The sequence below is a fragment of the Zootermopsis nevadensis genome, unplaced genomic scaffold, assembly GCF_977971745.1.
Source record: "Zootermopsis nevadensis isolate Lab colony 2312 unplaced genomic scaffold, Znev_1.0 Znev_ptg000002l, whole genome shotgun sequence".
NCBI lineage: Eukaryota > Metazoa > Arthropoda > Insecta > Blattodea > Termopsidae > Zootermopsis > Zootermopsis nevadensis.
In genome coordinates this window covers 20431872-20448866 of record NW_028259134.1, presented here as the reverse complement: position 1 = coordinate 20448866, position 16995 = coordinate 20431872, and the positions used below count along the sequence as shown (strand labels likewise).

General features: G+C 38.4%; 1 protein-coding gene and 1 long non-coding RNA gene across 7 annotated transcripts in view; one reads left to right on the top strand and one right to left on the bottom strand.

Moving 5' to 3' along the window:
- Hecw (Hecw ubiquitin protein ligase) overlaps nucleotides 1–16037 on the top strand; it is a 56277-nt gene extending 40240 nt beyond the window's left edge. For 3 of the 6 annotated variants that reach the window (XM_022058159.2, XM_022058158.2, XM_022058161.2), the window contains 7 exons: nucleotides 6134–6352; nucleotides 7084–7350; nucleotides 7930–8028; nucleotides 8536–8731; nucleotides 9120–9318; nucleotides 9778–9976; nucleotides 10802–16037. In XM_022058159.2, coding sequence (XP_021913851.1) covers nucleotides 6134–6352; nucleotides 7084–7350; nucleotides 7930–8028; nucleotides 8536–8731; nucleotides 9120–9318; nucleotides 9778–9976; nucleotides 10802–10913 — 1291 coding nt within the window. In that variant the 3' untranslated portion in view covers nucleotides 10914–16037. Of the gene's footprint in view, nucleotides 1–3348; nucleotides 3498–4615; nucleotides 4717–4999; nucleotides 5100–6133; nucleotides 6353–7083; nucleotides 7351–7929; nucleotides 8029–8535; nucleotides 8732–9119; nucleotides 9319–9777; nucleotides 9977–10801 lie in introns of those variants that run through there. The other 3 variants (XM_087353297.1, XM_087353290.1, XM_087353284.1) reach the window with 3 other exon arrangements.
- Nucleotides 14534–16979, bottom strand: LOC147875112 (uncharacterized). Its single transcript, XR_015536372.1, has 2 exons — nucleotides 16481–16979; nucleotides 14534–15183 (listed from the first exon to the last, which is right to left on the bottom strand). It is a non-coding gene; the product is annotated as an uncharacterized LOC147875112 (long non-coding RNA).
- Between the last annotated feature and the right edge of the window lie 16 nt (nucleotides 16980–16995).

The following is a 16995-nucleotide window of genomic DNA, read 5'->3' as shown; positions in this document are numbered from 1 at the left end:
CCATTTTGGGGCGGAGGGCAGTCTGCTCTATTGTGTCATTGTCCTTGCCCTAACCTCACTTCCCCCATTCTAGAGCCCGGGTTTTACAGTACCTGGGTACCTAGCGTCAATAAACAAGTCGTAGTCAAGGTTGATGGCCACGTCCACGCGGCTTAAACCAGTAAACATCTCCATCCAACCCGCCTGTCAATCCATTAAGCTAAGACCTAAGAGGTCAGCTGTGATATTAGAGGGCACGGAATTGTCTGCATTATCTGAGCTTAGATTTGGATTGTGGTCTTCTGGGTTGTGACTCTGTGTAGTCTCGTATGTGACCAACAACCCAGAAGACGAGTCATTTCCAGGTTCTCTCCACGGAAACATGCACAGAGGCTTTGTGGTCCGTCCAGTCTCATATCCCGTGAGTACCGAGATCTGAAGGAGAATAAAGAGACAGGAATTTGGCCCTCGAAGTAGTGCGAAAATGACGGACACGTAACCTCCACGCTCCCCATACGCTTTCGTGGAATTATGTTGAGGCAGAGTGGCTGAAAACTAACTAGAATATCGAACAGGTGGACTTACCACACCCTAGACTACCGTGGTTTGATCTCCGGTAAGAGCAGTGATTCTCAGAGTTGTGGTTCTCCCAGCGGTGAAGATGTCCATGTTGGATTTCTGTATTATGACACCTCGTGGATTTGTAGATGTGTACCAACGTTTCAGATGAACATACCGCCTCCTTCCTCAGGGCTGAATTGAGATGGAACTTTAGCGTTTGTGGCGTGGTGCTTGGAAGTGGCTGAGAAGTACTGCGTGAGCTAGTAGAACCATCAAAAGTGTAACAGATTCGTCTTCCTGCACAGCGGTCGCCCCCACCCCCCAGCGTAAAGAAATGTGCAGAACACCTGCCATTCGTGTCACCCTTTTATTCCTTGTGTTAACAGCGCGTCTCGAGATGCAATGCAGAAGGACCGAAGGGAGGGTTCCCTTGCACTGACGAGAGATGCGGTTACCTTACCCACCAGTTTTTCTCACGCTCTAGATGTGTTTTTCTTACCCGCTCCCACAAGTTCACATGAGGGATGGGGTTTTGTGTGCAGCGCCTTCAAAACATGAGGTTCGGCGTGGAAATTGCGAATAAGCCTGTAGTGTGACCTTCCAGCATCTGAATAACATTTTGATCTCCGTACTACCAATAGGAATTTGATATTCAGAAAAAAACATTGCTTTGGGGGGGGGGGTCTTATTAAGAAACGGTATCCGATGAAGATGGCTGTCTTCTGAGTTGTAGCGCCAGGTCCTTGCTGCCTCTAGCATTTGTCGAATTTCTCTGCAGTAACACTGCAGGCACTGTCAGTGCTACTGGTGGGAAGATCTCTGAGGATCCCCTGGAGATTCCGACGCCAGGGTTGCGCGCTTGGCAAAGAATTTTCCACTGTGGGATTCTCAACCCAGCTATTTGCATGCGCATGTGAAGGGCCTGGTATTATTTTACGATTTTAACCAAAATTGCAATGTTTTTTCGACAAAGTTTAGTAGAAATTCACAGTACCAAATTTCGTGAAAACTTGTTCGACGGTTCTCAAGTTGTTGAGAGGGATTGCTCTTTCTGAACAACGTCGTTCGTCGAATTTCTCTTTCGTGACTTGTCCTGCCACCAAAACTGTCAGTCGATCTCCTGGAGAGTTAGTCGTGAGCGCTAGAGTCATTTGAAATAGCAGAAATGAAAATAACTGCGTTGAATAACGCTGAGTCTGTAGGAGATACGGATTTAAGAAGAGAGAAGATAAAGTGTTCACTTCTTACATATCTGACGAAAGCGAAATTAAAAGGCATTCTTAGTTTACTTCCTGAAATCGTACGTAATTTTTATAGTGACTGTATGTGCCCTGAATGTCTAAACGAGAACTTTTATCCGTGAAATGCAGTGTAACCTCTGCATCGACTGCACTCCTCCGTCGCGTATAAATAGTACGCATCGAGGAGGGTCGAGTCGCTCCTCATTTTCGCGTTGAGATTCTGCCACCACCACGAGCTGTTGTTCGCCTCGCGTGGTACTGTTGAGACGCACAGAACTTTCGATGTGCAGCTTCGTGTTTTGTACGGGTGTGAAACTTTGGGCTCTGTAGTGAGGTTTCAGGTCCTCACGACGGCGAGTATGAAGATGGCTGTCTTCTAGTCTGTTGCTGTCTCCGTCACCAGGGCGTCGGTAAATTTTGTACCAGACTAAACCATTTTCAAGCCTAATATGTTTTGTCATTGCGTTGTATTAGCGAGAGAATCGGGCTTGAAGTATGAAGCAACAGACGGTGATATTCGTGTGTGAGTACGGTGTTCGATTCCCGACAGGACCAAAGGATTTTCTTTTTCAGTTTCCTTACCGATCCCCCCCCCTAACATATTGGCGCAGGGGGTCAATCCCGGCTAGGGCATGAATGAATTGGGGCTATATATATACACACACCTCTCTGCCCCTCCCGTCAAGCTCCTCCATGAAGTGCAGGGGGCCACCTGCACCTAGACTGACTTGCCTGATGTGGCGTGGGGTTGAATGACGGAATTTTGTGAGCACGGTAATGAGCCTTTAGGTTCTGTAAGATCCGTGAATTTGTTGGCTTTGCTGAGCTACTATCAGCTTGTCAGGAAAGACCTTACACCGTGGACCGGGAGAGTCGTGTCGTCTTAATGCATGGCATTCGAATCTCGGTGACTGTTCTGTACCGGTGCGAACTCTGAATCCTAAGTAAATAAAACTGTATCTCTGCTTGAGGCAGGGTAATTTTGACCATTTTATGGTTATCACAGGGTGGTGGACACTGGGATCCTGGGACTCTCTCAAGTTTGTCTTTGGAGGCTGCAGTACTAAGGAACTCGCTCCCACCTCAGTTTTTCGTATTCAACCCTTTAAAGCGTATGTACCACGTGCTTTGAACATAGTGCATTTGTGGGCTTTCTTATGAATCTGATGATTGTTTTCCCTTAACCCTTTAAGACCTAGTGGTAACTATATGTACCACCTGCTTCACACGGTTAATAACTCTACGTTTCGTATCTATGGGTTTCGTATTGTTCTCAGTGTAAACAGGGATTATTTCCTTAAACAGCGTTAACCAGCTGATCTTTGTAATGGTGAAGTGTCGTGTTTTCTTCGCGGTACGGAGTGATTTACTAAATAATATTTAGACGAGCTTCGGCTTCCAAGGGTTAAACAGCGATAACCAGTTGATCTTTTTAATGGTGAATTGCTGATTCCGGCCGTCCGTTTGTGTGTCTGCTCGTCTTCGAGGGTTGCCCCGTGTATGAAGGAAAGTCTGAGGCGCTGCAGAGCTGTGTGTAGGGGCCATTGCTTTTTCCCTTCGACCCTCAAGAGTCGACGCACAGGGACGATTGCTCGCCAGTAAACAGAAAGACGTGTCCCGCGACGGTCCCGGGCGCTGCTGCTGCTGTCGTCGCTGTATCTTTACGATTTTCGTCATGGGGCTGGTTACAAAGACGTTGGGCGTTTTGTTTTCGCTGTAAGTATCGTCTTGGTGTCTTGTGTTATCAGCTGTTTCTTCTGTGGAAGAACTACTACCTAGTGTCACGTGCTTCACAAAGTGGATATGATGCAGAATGAACTAACGCTGTCAAGTTAGAATAATTTCGAGGGCGTCATGCGAGAAGAGTGTACCGGCGTATTTGCATAATCGGAGATATGTGGTCTAACGACGTAAAATAGTGTTTTACCTATGCCATTCTACACAGAGATCCAGGCATTTCGTTACACGTGGGTGTATGAACACTAATAACTCACAACTGTCTAACCAAATATGCGTAGGAATTTAGTCTCCTGTTAATCAGTCATTTTGTTGATACGCCCTTCTGGCATCATGCCCTTGATTTGTAATGGCGACTTATAGAAGTGTAAGGTGTCGCGTTAAATTACATTCTTTACTAGAGCAACGCGCTCCTTTCGGAGCGCTTTCTCTAAAATAAAAAAATCGATCATAAAGTCAGTTTTCGTAATCGTAATATATCGAATGAGTAGTATTATTAGTATCAATTTACTTGTTGGTGTTGATACTACAAGTAGTTGATAACATCTTCTTTCGCTTTTCTTCATTTCTTAAATAGTTCTGATGTTTTAGTTCTTTACGTCGCTGTTCGGAGGCCAACTGTCAGTCAAATCTTCATTTTTAAGAATGCGATGTGCTGCTTCTAGAGCAGTGATCATGCTACTGTCTTGGTAGTTGGTGATCTCGTCGTTGTGAAGCGTCATTTGTTTGATGACGTAATTGTTTGGCGGCGACGACGACAAATCACGTATTTTAGTATACTAGGGCAGATCGCTCCTTTCGGAGCTCCTTGGAGGGGCTGGTCAAGTTTTTAAAAAGCAACCAACCCCTTCGGGGGGGGGGGGTTGGTTGCGTTTTAAAATCTTGTGTAAGAAACTAAACTAAACCCCCCGAATGGAGGGTTAAAACACTTGACGTTTTAAAATCTTAAGTAAGACACTAAACTCGGCATTGTTGTGTTCCACAACAATGCCGAGTTAGTTTATAGTTGACATTGTTGATGACGTCATTTTTTGACGACAAATTGGTTGACGACAACGACTAATCAGAAATTTTTATAGTAGATAAGAAAAAAGAAGATAAAGAAAGATAATTATGAAGGATAAGCCGGTGAAATATCGAAATTCTGCTGCAATTTTTTTTAGTGAAAGCTGATGTCCGTTGACCTGTATAAGGTTAGGTGAGGTTTGAATTAATCTTTTTTTCGGTGTGACGAACATTTAACGAAACGCAAATAAAATACTTTCCGACTGTTTTTTCAGTAAGACAAATCCAACGAGGTGGGAAAAACAGGAAAGAACGCGTCTGGATTACGTTTTAGTTTAATATTTCATCTGAGAACGTGAAACATGTTCAGAAAAGGCAGAGTATTAAACATTTTAGAGACAAACCACGACGGAAGTGTAGTTGAGCACGGAACGTGTGTATATTGAGGTAGAATCAAACAAAATGAAACATTCGATTATATCGAATATGTTGTTTTGTCAAGTTGCTGGAACTCCTTGTCATCGAGATGCCGGTTTTCCTGGAGATTGTCTACTGTTCTTTCGGACATCAAGACACGCAAGTTTAAGCGATGTAACGTCGCCAAATAAGTTGTTACCAACTTTGTAAAGTTTATTTGTTGCTTTATTTAAGCTAATAACAGTATCTCAGTGCGAAGGTCGTCTTTCGGCAGACGGGATGGTAGTCACGGATGATGAATTGGAATAGCGTGAAAGGAAGCCGTAGTGGCCTATTTATCAAAATCTTCCTGGAGGGACTTCATGAATCACGATAGTCCTGAGTAAGACCCAGATTCGAGCCGGGGGGGGGGGGGGGGGCGGCTCCTGAACACGAAGCAGGAATGAAGGCCACCTTTCTTGTGTGAAACTGACATATGAGTTATGTTTACCAGTCAGCTGAGGTTTGTTTCTAAAAAACGTGTGTTTATTTTTAGAAATACTGAATCTGTAAGTACTAAATTGTATCCTAAGTAACTGTTGAGTAGACCTCTTCATAAGAAGCTGGTAGTTGCTACCCTGCTCATCAAATGTCCCTTTATACAGTTCATTAGTTAAGAACCAGTCACTGGACCCTGTCCTGAACAAGTTGATTAATATCATGCCCTCACATCCTGTTTTGTGCTTCATTTCAAAATTGTTATCCTGCGTACTGACTCGTAGGTCATTAATGTTGATCTGATCTTCATAATTATATTAGCCGCGGAGTACAAAGCTCCTCATTAAGCATTTTTTTCACTCTCCTCTAAATATTTCCCCAGCACTTTGTATTTCCTTAAAAACTGTTAACCAGTTCATATTTGTAATGAGAAATTCTGTGTTTTCTTTGTGGTAAGGACTGAATTCTTATGTATTATGTAGATGAGTTTAGGCTTCGAAAGGGTTAACCATCTATGGGTGTAGGGACAGTGTTTGTATTTTCATTCTACTTACTTTAAAGTATAACTATGGCTACTGTAATGAAGAAAATGTGCATTTACATTGAAGCGTGTCAAACATCTGTATACGGAGCGGGATTTATTTGCAGCCCTGGGAATCAAGGGTGACAGTGCTTTGTTGGTCTTGTTCTAATTTCTTGTGATTGTTATATTACAGTTTGTTTGAGCAGGAGATCATGAGCTATGTGCCTGTGGTGCCAGCGACAGCTCGGTCACCGCGCGGTTCACCTCAGCTTTCACCACAGGCATCACCCGGACTGTCACGGGCCAATGCCCGGGCCCCCGCGCCTTACAGAAGAGACTTTGAAGCGAAGCTGAGAAACTTTTATCGAAAGTTGGAGTCTAAAGGTTATGGCCAAGGACCAGGAAAACTCAAGTAAGAATTCTGCGTTAATTTTTAAAGAGTTCTCGCTGGTCATCAAAATTGTAAATCTACACACACAGTCATAGTAAGTAGTAGGAGCAGCAATACAAAACGTTGCTTTGTGATGGCACATTCCTGCTTAAAACAAAAATAAGTGGAAATAAATATCTGCTACTATAAAAATGTAGTCAGGATAAACCTACTGGTGGCTTTCACACACAAAACTAAATATCACATTTCTCTGTATTAAAGATTATTTTGCAAGAAATTTAAACCGTTGTCACATCTGAGAATTGGTACCTTTATTTACAGAAACAAAGTGCCAGTTGTATACAAAATCAAAATTAATGATAATAATGGAATATTTATGATTAAGTTGACAAATATAATTTAATGAGAAGTTAATATTAGAATTTGTTGTCTGTATGATATTTCTCCTGAAATCACTTGATTGACCTAGGCTTAGATGGGAGGATAAGTGGATCTTAAAGTCGTGGAATGTAAGGGTGTGAGTTGGATTCTACTTACTTAGTATGGGGACCAGGGGTAGGATTTTGTGAACATTATAATGAACGTTTGGGTTCTATATAAGGCTGGGAATTTATTTTTCTCAAGGACTTTTCTCCATGGAGTCTGTTAAATAGTTAGAAAAGTTTTTTTACAATAGTATTGCTTAATTATCACTAATGAATGTTTAAAAAAAAGGATGTTTGAAGTTAAACTTAGACTCGTCACATTTGTAGGCTGCAGATTCGTCGAGAGCGCCTTCTGGAGGATGCCTTTAACAAAATCATGGCTGCATCAAAGAAAGATTTGCAGAAATGCAAGTTGTATGTTACGTTTGATCGGGAAGAAGGCCTTGATTATGGTGGGCCATCAAGAGAGTTCTTCTTTTTGTTGTCTCGTGAGCTGTTCAACCCGTATTATGGTCTGTTTGAATATTCGGCCAATGACACGTACACTGTCCAAGTATCACCTATGTCAGCGTTTGTTGACAATCAGCATGAATGGTAAGCATTTTTTTATAGTTAGAGAACTGGAGATTAAATTTGAAGTTTGACTGTCTAGTTGGAAATTATTTTTGGTTTTCCCCAGTTATTCAGGAGACACAGTTCTGGAATGATTATTATACTTTGTTAAGCATGCTTCAAATCAAACCTGGAACTGCTACAAAGGACTTACAGTATCTTCTTTGTTTAAATGTTTCAATCCAAATGGCATAAGATGGCAAGAACTATAAATGAAACTGTAGTAAGAAGTACAAATGAGCAATTGTCCAAAATAACAGCCTGTTTCTTACATAATTTCCAAAAGTACAGATTGCGGCTATTGTTAAATTATTCAGATACAATCTTTCGTACCATTGCCAACTTTGCAGTTACTAATGCAAACAATATTAATACAGTAGCGTACTGAGAAGTTGAGCTTTGTCCTTTGGTCAGTGTTCCTTCGGGTCTTGTAAACGACAGGGAATTTGTTGACAATTTGATCAACTCTCAGTTTCACAAGAAAGAATCTGCTTCATGTTCGTTAATCGTATTCCTGAGTGAAGTATCATTTTCTTTCTGATACAGATTTCTTTATTTTAGGTTTCGGTTCAGTGGTCGAGTGTTGGGCCTTGCACTGGTGCATCAGTACTTGTTGGATGCTTTCTTCACACGACCGTTTTACAAAGCTCTGCTGAGGCTGTGAGTAGCTTTGCTAAACGTCCATGACAATGAATGGTTTGGACCATGTGTTCCAATTATGGGTCAAGATATGTAATAAGTGCATTGCATTTCAAGATGAATATGTTGAGAAGGGATATGTTAATCTGGACAGTTACATGAATTACAGTGTTGTACATACACTTATCAAAATTACTTTCTAAACATCCTTTGTACAATCTTTAATTAAAGAAGATTGGACAGGTGTGCTTTTTGCAATGCAGTGACATTCTAAAGGAGTTCTTCGTGCCACATTACATCAGTTGTTGTTGCACTAATGTCACCTAAGTTCATTGTGGGTCATTCTTACGCTGATGTGATCCAGTATCATTGTTGCATCATAGGTCATTCTTGAGCCAATCTGATCTGAGATCATTGTTACAAAAGTGTGTCCAAACAATGACACTTGTCTTCTCCAAAATGTTGGTATCTGTTTGTGAGTCATAATAATTCATAGGACGGTATCCACCCATAATTCTTGTATTTCAGACCTGTGTCTTTAAGTGACTTAGAGTCCCTGGATGGAGAATTTCATCAGAGTTTGTTATGGATCAAAGAAAATGACATCTCCAGTGATTTGTTGGACCTCACATTTGCCGTCACAGAAGAACTCTTTGGTCAAGTTGTGGAACGAGAATTGAAACCGGGTGGCAGGAATATCAGTGTTACTGAGAAGAATAAAAAGGTACTCACTGTACATGTCTGATTGTTACAATGAACTGTGCGGAGTGATGCTGTTACGTAATTGTTTCTGGACTTCCAGAAATGTATTATTATGCTGAACTTTTGTATGAGTTGCAAAATGTCAATAGCAAATCAATACATTATATCCAGATACAATTTTAGGAGGTGGATGTTATTGTTTTGTGTTTCTTTGTTATTGTAAGGTGTATTTTATTTGTATAGATTGTTTACAGTGTCACTGTCTTAACACCGGTTAATGTGACTGAGTCTGTCATCATTTTTGTCAGTAAACTTCCACCAGATGGCATAAGCAACAACCCAGAAGACAGCCTTCTAGAAAAATGCTGTTTTTATGAAGACTATATATTGGCAATTTTGTATGGTTATAGGAATATCTAGAACGAGTGGTTCGATGGCGATTGGAACGAGGCGTTGCAGAACAGACGGAGTCACTTGTGAGGGGTTTCTATGAGGTGGTGGACCCTCGTCTGGTTTCTGTTTTTGATGCCCGTGAGCTGGAATTGGTTATAGCAGGAACAGCAGAGATAGACTTGTCAGATTGGAGGAAAAACACAGAGTATCGATCAGGTTAGATTGCAGCCGGTTTTTACAGCATGTGTGATTCAAGCTGCTGTCTGTTTCATTTCAGAGCTTACAGTTATCTTTGCAACTTCTTATATTGCTCTTCCTGTGGTCTCGGAATTTTTCCGCATGAGAGCTTTACAGTGGTGTATGCACATACTCTGATGATAAAGTATACATTTTAGCATAAGAAATGAAATTATGTTTTGTTATTAGCTGTGCACACCACAACACATTCTTTCCAGACTTGATCATTTAGTTCAGATGTAGTTTTGGTATATTTCTCCATCATAGTTTTTTTGTGGTGCCAGTTTTTTAAAGTACTGGTCTAATAAATGGTTATTGTTATGCAAGACAACGTAATGGTGAAAGTGTAAATTTTCTTTAATTCCAATTGCTGGTTAAAATAGTCTTTATATTTTGGTATGTGTGTATTTATGAAACTTGTTGATGCTTTCGATTCAGGTTATCATGACAATCATCCCGTAATGCAGTGGTTCTGGACTGCCATTGAAAGGTTCAGCAATGAGCAACGCCTAAGATTACTACAATTTGTTACTGGAACATCAAGTATTCCGTATGAGGGATTTGCAGCTCTTAGGGGTAGTACTGGACCCCGAAAATTTTGTGTTGAGAAATGGGGAAAACCAAACAGTTTACCAAGGTACTTTTTGTTAATATAGCACATTTTGTAGGACACAGTAATATCTTTATTCTGGTGCATTATACTTTGAATATTAACCTTTAACAATTAATCCCAGACCTCTGTTCTAAGTACAGTATTGGATGATTCAGATCCCAAATTCAACTCAAAGAGTACTCCAATAATTATGAAGTTTCAGATTGGGGTTTGAGCCCAGGATGCAGTACATGTTTTCTTTGCTGTCATTGACATTCTTCTAGCAAAAAAAGGATGCTTCAAAACTGAATTATAAGAACTGGTATACACACAATTTTTTTTTATTACCGAAACTGTTTTCAGGAATCAGATTTTGGGTCTAGGAAGTGTGAAGTCATTTTATTTTGTAAGTGAAGCAAACTTGCAGTTACATTTTCAGTGTCACAATACAGAATGAACATCAGATCACTGAGTACAAATATAATGAAGTACAAGAAACTGTAAGAAGAGTTAAGTCACGTGTTTCTGTCAAGTTACTTTTAGACAGTCCAAGAATTTTAGTATCATGAATTGTGTGGTGATGGACTTAAAGCATATTATTTCCTTGGCACTGCTTATCGTGGTTTTTATATTTGCGCGTGTAAGTTGCTTTCACCCAAAGTGTGCATAAAATTCAAACAGTTTTGTATTCCAAGGAATGTTATGTATAATTGTATTGTAACAAGTGTTCGCAGTAAGGTTATATGCACTTACATTGGAACCATGCAGGCGATACTGTTGTTTTTATCGCATTGTAGTGATCACTACTGCTATTTCTGCTAGCATACTGTTTTTGTTGTTTGATTAATGAATTGTGTTCTTATTCTTCAGAGCTCACACTTGCTTCAACAGACTGGATTTGCCACCATACCCAACCCCTGAAATATTGTATGAAAAACTTCTGCTAGCTGTCGAGGAAACCAACACATTTGGGATCGAGTGAAAAATCAAGCAGCTGCAAAAGGTTTTTAGTATAAGTGTTGCCATGGTAGCAGTAGGGACAGATTTGAGAAATAGAATACAGTACAGTAAGTGGAAAAATGTTGCCGAACACTGAATATAAGTCAGTCATCAGTGAGTATAATGAATTATTAATGTAATTGTAAATATGTATGTATACTGTTAGCATGTTTTTGTACATTGGTGCGTTCACAAAGTAATCTCAATACCACTGACTGGTTGCTCACTGTTGGTTTAAAAATGTTGATAAAAATATTACAAAGGCCATTTGTATTGTCTTTTATTGAATATAAATTTGAAACTTTAAATGTTTAGGCATGTAAATGCAAATCCGTTTTTGTATATTCATATACTCTTACCTGCGGGAATATAATGAGTTATCTTTTGTGAACGTATAACCGCATTAACAGTATATGTTTCTAAAATACATAATAATTGTGTATAATGCCCTACAAGGTTTAAGAAACTCAAAGACAGTGCATTTAATACAATTTCACCCTGGTTCAAGTCAGTGTTATTCACAAAACTGTAAGTATCACGTCGGTTGTTGCCAGTAAATGTGACTTATCTTCAAACCATGTCAGCTGTTGTTCTGCTGTCTGTCTACTTATTTAAAAATGTAAGTAAGCAAATGTGATGATATGTAGACTGCATAGTTCTGTACAGCTGAAATGCATCTGCAGTATATAGTTTAAAAAAATTGGTTACGTGCTGGTGGAATAATTATATTGCATTTGATGCACTTTAACTCGCACATGTCCAAAGAGTTATAATCACCTATACGTGAATGGCACTGTGGACTTAATATCTTGTTTCTAATTGTGTATGGAAGTTTTGAACATTTTTCACTTTGCGTGTCATTCTGTTGTAGTTCATTTAGCCTTCCAGCCCAAAGTCTCCACCCTCTCACTGATGCCTGACTTACTGCTCACACTATAATGTGATGAGAATTTGTAGTGTGTAGGTTCATGGAAATGAGAATGAAGAGCAAATTGTATGAGAAACTGTCATTCGTGTAATTGAATGCTACTTAAATCCTAAATTGTAGAGTGATATCCTTGGTTGCTTTTCCTAACAAGGATTGACAAAGCCTTAGTAGTTTTTATATCAGTTGCCATACAGAGTTGAACTATAGGTCAGGGGGATACAGCATGAGATGTAGAGAGAGAACTATAAACAGTCCCTTCTTGACTCCTCCCCTCTATACTGACAAAAGGCCAGTTGATATTTCATGTACTTGATGGGCTTCTTTGTGAAAATTAAACAGCAGGCACATGAGCCATATCCTTTTGTACTTATTTTACATACATTTTTTCTTTAAATAACCAAATATAATGCAGTACATTACTGGGTTACGTGAAAGTAATGCATTATATACATGTTGCATCGACATTATTTTATTACCCTCAAATATATCGAAACATTTGTTTGGAATTATGCATGTTTTGATACATTTTCTCTTTAACAAATATACGAATATATAGGAATAAAAAGGATAATGTTTCTCTTCATGGCAGTTGTCAGTGGCCTGTGAGGAATCTTGTGAAACATGATTGGGAAGCACCATTGCTTTCTAATTTTATTCACTGTATGATGAACATAGAGATCAAAATGTAATTGACGTTGTACGAGCAATGTGATTGTTTCACGCAGCCTTGTTGGGGAACATAGCAAGTTTCAGTACACAAGAATAGCTGTAGCCTTTTGTTGAACAAACAAGATATAACTTGTGTATGTTTTGTGGGCTGAAGTCTACCTGTTACCAGTGTACACATTTTGCTGTCTAATCCGGCCAACCAGTGCTTGCCTTTGTATTTAAAAATGAAAATGTATTTCAGTTGCGTCCATCTTTGTTCATTAGCACAAATGGCTTTCAGAGCTGTCCACAAATAATGCCTACCTTAAGAATAAATTTAATCTTTATTTTGTAAGTGGAAAAAAAAGCATTTCTTGTTCATTAGTAAGCATTCAGCCTGGGTATAAAAATGTTGACATTCATGCAGCATCATTTTCCTGTTTTTTTTTTTTTAAAAAAAGACAATGACTTTGTTTGTGTCTGAGATATTTATTCCTTCAACTTATTTTTCTGCTGTAGAATTTCATTGTGCTTGCAAGAGAGCAGTTACACCCACAATGCACAGTCTTCATTCCATTAGAATGAACTTTGTCTCCATAGCAGTGGAAGTCTGATAACTTACTTCATTAGATGTGGCTTTAATATGTGAGGGGCAAGTGGGACTCAGGTCTCCAGTTTTACATGCACTAGCATATATTTAAAAAATAGGGCAGAGACAAGTAAAAAGTTCTATTATCCTTCAGCTATTTAATGGTGGTATTTTTTTATACTGGCTAGTGTCTAGTGAATAATCCTGCTATATGGGATTTGAGGTTTTCACGGCGGTGAGTCTGAAGATGACTGTCTTCTGGGTTGTTGTGCTGTGTAGTCTGGTAGAATTTTACAGACATTTTAGAGGTCCTTACTGCCTCCATCATCAGGGAAGCATTACCCTGGTGATGGAAGCAGCAAGAACCTCTGAAACGTCGGTAAACTTTACCAAAGTACATGGCGCGGCAACCCAGAAGATAGCCGTCTGTAGTTCTACTATAGATATGTGAAGATTTACCTTAGATAAGATTAACTTTGTTTTGACACTACCAGACCAATTAATTTTAAAAAAACCTGTTATATACTGCATTATAGTACATTAAGCATGGCAAAGGATATTTAATTTTAGTACTTTCTACTACCCTAAGTATGACAAAGGTTAACATTGTGACATCAAAATTTTTTAGTATGATAACTCCCTGGGTCTGATTTCACTTGACGGTTGATGGCATTATGATGGGACAGCTCTTATTGTGGCCTTCTAGGAATGCTTGCTACATTAATAGTCATTTACTGATGATTACAAGTTAAACCATGATATTAATAATGTGTAGATAAAGTTTTAGTGTCTCTAATGTCCTATAACAATTCTAGGATTAAAGGTTGGTTATTGGAGTCAAGTTCAATCTAAATGCTATTAAATAGGTCCTTGAAACTTGAGGTTTAATTACCACTCAAATTCCAGTAGTTATTTTTGCTGATGAGAATTTTGGAATAATACTTGTCAGTCACATGTGCATACATTGCTAAGAAGATTCATGTGCAGAGTGATGTTTATTGCTATCAAATTTCATATTCTGTGTAGTCATGCTTGACATATTAAAGTGTCTTGTGTTGGTCTTCTTGTAATGGAGTACAATCATGTTCAGAAATTGGGGTATGGAATAAGGTATAGGATGATGGAAAAAATGAATAAGTAAATCAAGATAGGAAGGAATGCAGAAAGAAGAACACATGCTGTAGTATGAAATAAAAACCAGTGTTTTTGAGCAAGCATATTCAATGGTTGTTGTGCAGGACTGCATAATGTGCATTTCACTGGTAGTAAATGAAATGTACAAATCTATCTGAGGGTCACACTTTATTTGATTATATGAAAAATTCTGCAGGGGATTAATACTGTGGAAAATAAACCTCATGGTGTCAAGGACTAATATAACATTTCTATGAGTCTTTTGTTAGAATCTTGAGGTTTGTAGTGTACCCAGACAGGTAGATATGCTTGCTAGATAGTTTTAATGTCATCTTGGTGTTACAAGAATTTGATGAATGTTTTTTGAACAATTCATACACAGCACAGTTTAAAAATACTTTATGATATATTTGTATGCACTCATATTAATGTTTGATACACATTCTGATTTTTTCATTATAATATGTATGTTATTGCTCTTAAAGAAAGTAAAGGTAAACAAAGAGAAGACAACTGTAAGGAAAATGATATATTGAAGTATTTTGTTTGTTAAATAATTTTTATTGCCTTTTATATACATAATGATAGTCTCATGTGATGATTCTTGGATGCTAGTCAGTAGAAATGTTATCATGAGTGTGTGTATTTTGTGATTGTCTACTTACATGTTGTTTTATCATGTGGACACATAATTTGCAATTTTGTACAATTTCTGTGCTTTCTGATCATCGTCCATAAACCGTATGAGGTAGTATGTTTCGATCAAAAAGAATGAAAGACTGAATAAAGACATATAGGACAAATCTAAGAGCACTACCCAAAGAAGAATTCCACAGAGAATATGTGTAGTCCTTTGATTCTGCTCTTTGTCTTCATGTTTTTATATCCTATGTTATCGTTGCATCACTGTTTCACTGCAGGCTTCATTATGCTATCTTCTTTCATAGTTTTCATCTGTAAATATTGCATAAGAATTTCATCTATAAATTATTTATTTGAGTAAAAATATAATTTTTTTTCAGTGAGCCAGATATTTCTATTTCAGCACCAAATGTTTTTGGAACTGGTTGTTGTATGATCTGAGTGTTCTGTATGTGTGAGTGTGCATGCATGTGTGCCTATAAAATATTCTGCTCTGTCATAATGAATCATGGATGAAGCAAGATCCATGTTCCATTCATCTCTGACGATGTTTTTGCATGAGATTCTAGTTTATGTCAGTATGCAATATTGTGTCCTGTTGTGTTGGAGAAACAGAACTAAACCCAGAACTGCTGAGATGGGACAGTTCCTGAAATGTCATTAGTGTCAGATACTTTGTACTTTTTTCATAAATTAGTGCTGGGATTAGTTTCACTAGAAATTACTTTCTTCTATTGAAATGCTAAACCAGTAAGAATTGTCTCTAATACTTTGGATTTAATTTGGCAATTCTAATATATTATTAAATGACATTGTTATTAAATATATTTGTACGATTTTCATGCAGAGAGCAGCGTTAGAATTGAAAGGTCTAAATTTTTGCTGTAGTAATAGAAGATAACATAATAAACATTCCAGAATTTTTGGAGAAATATGATATTTGAATATTCAATTCTAAGCACACTTTCCTAAAATGCTGTAACAACAGTTGTGTTCACAAATATAAAATGTACTCCTGTTTCCCTTTTTTGCTGTAGTCATATATCTGTTTGTTTGTATGTGAACTGTAGTGATGTATTGTTTCATTGTACTGGACACAGAATGTTTTTGCTATCCAAATACCAAATAGTAAACTTGTTATTAAATGAACCCAAGCTCATGTAAAATTGTCTGCAATTTGTTTTCAGAATGTGAAGCTCCTGGAATTTTCCTGTAGGATATGGAATTACAGTCAATTAGATCTGACTACCCAACTGTCAGGGAGGAACCTGAAGGTACAGCAACAATAAAATGAAGCCAAGCCATTGGACCATTTCCTTGCCAGTTCAATTTATTCCCTATCATATTAACCCACATACCTTAACAGTTGGAAAAAATGTGACTGCATCATTTTCTCTACATTTTTAAAGTAAACATTTGTATGCATGTTTTGTGCCTGTACTGTGTCTCATCCTGTTTGTCTTGTCCATTCTAATTACTGGATTCATTTTTAAAATTATCGTCTTTGTGATACATACTGTACTATTTTAATTTACAAGGCAACAGAGTTCAGTGCATTAAAATTTTAAGTTACTTTAATTCTGGCAAATTGTCATCAGGTGGTACATGCCTATCTTTCTCGCTTCTTCCTCGGTGATAAGTGATGTTATTGTAGACAATTTTCAGCTTGCATAAGGCTACAGGATTGCTTTCTTAGGTAAAGATGGCTGTCGTTGGTAAATATCTACCAGACTATACACTGTTCAACCCAGAGGACAGTCATCTTCATACTCGGCGCCGTGAGAATCTCGATACGCAACTGAGCCACTATTCAAATTTATTTGAGTGATTGTATGAATGGAGCGAAGACAACGAAAATATATTGGAATGTGATCACAATAAAATATGACTACAGCATCATAGTAATTTGCTAATGGGAAGTGACTGTCGGCCGTTTTGACGAACATAGCCCGCGGCACATACGAATGGTATTACCGTAAGGTCATGTGCAGAACGGTAATTACGGAATACCACACGTAAATGTTACTGCCACCTCCGTTATACATGGCCCGAGATTATACAGAGTTAGGGCAAATTTGAATTTCTGAAATAAAAATACGCAATGTAAGGTTCTCTGTCATAGAT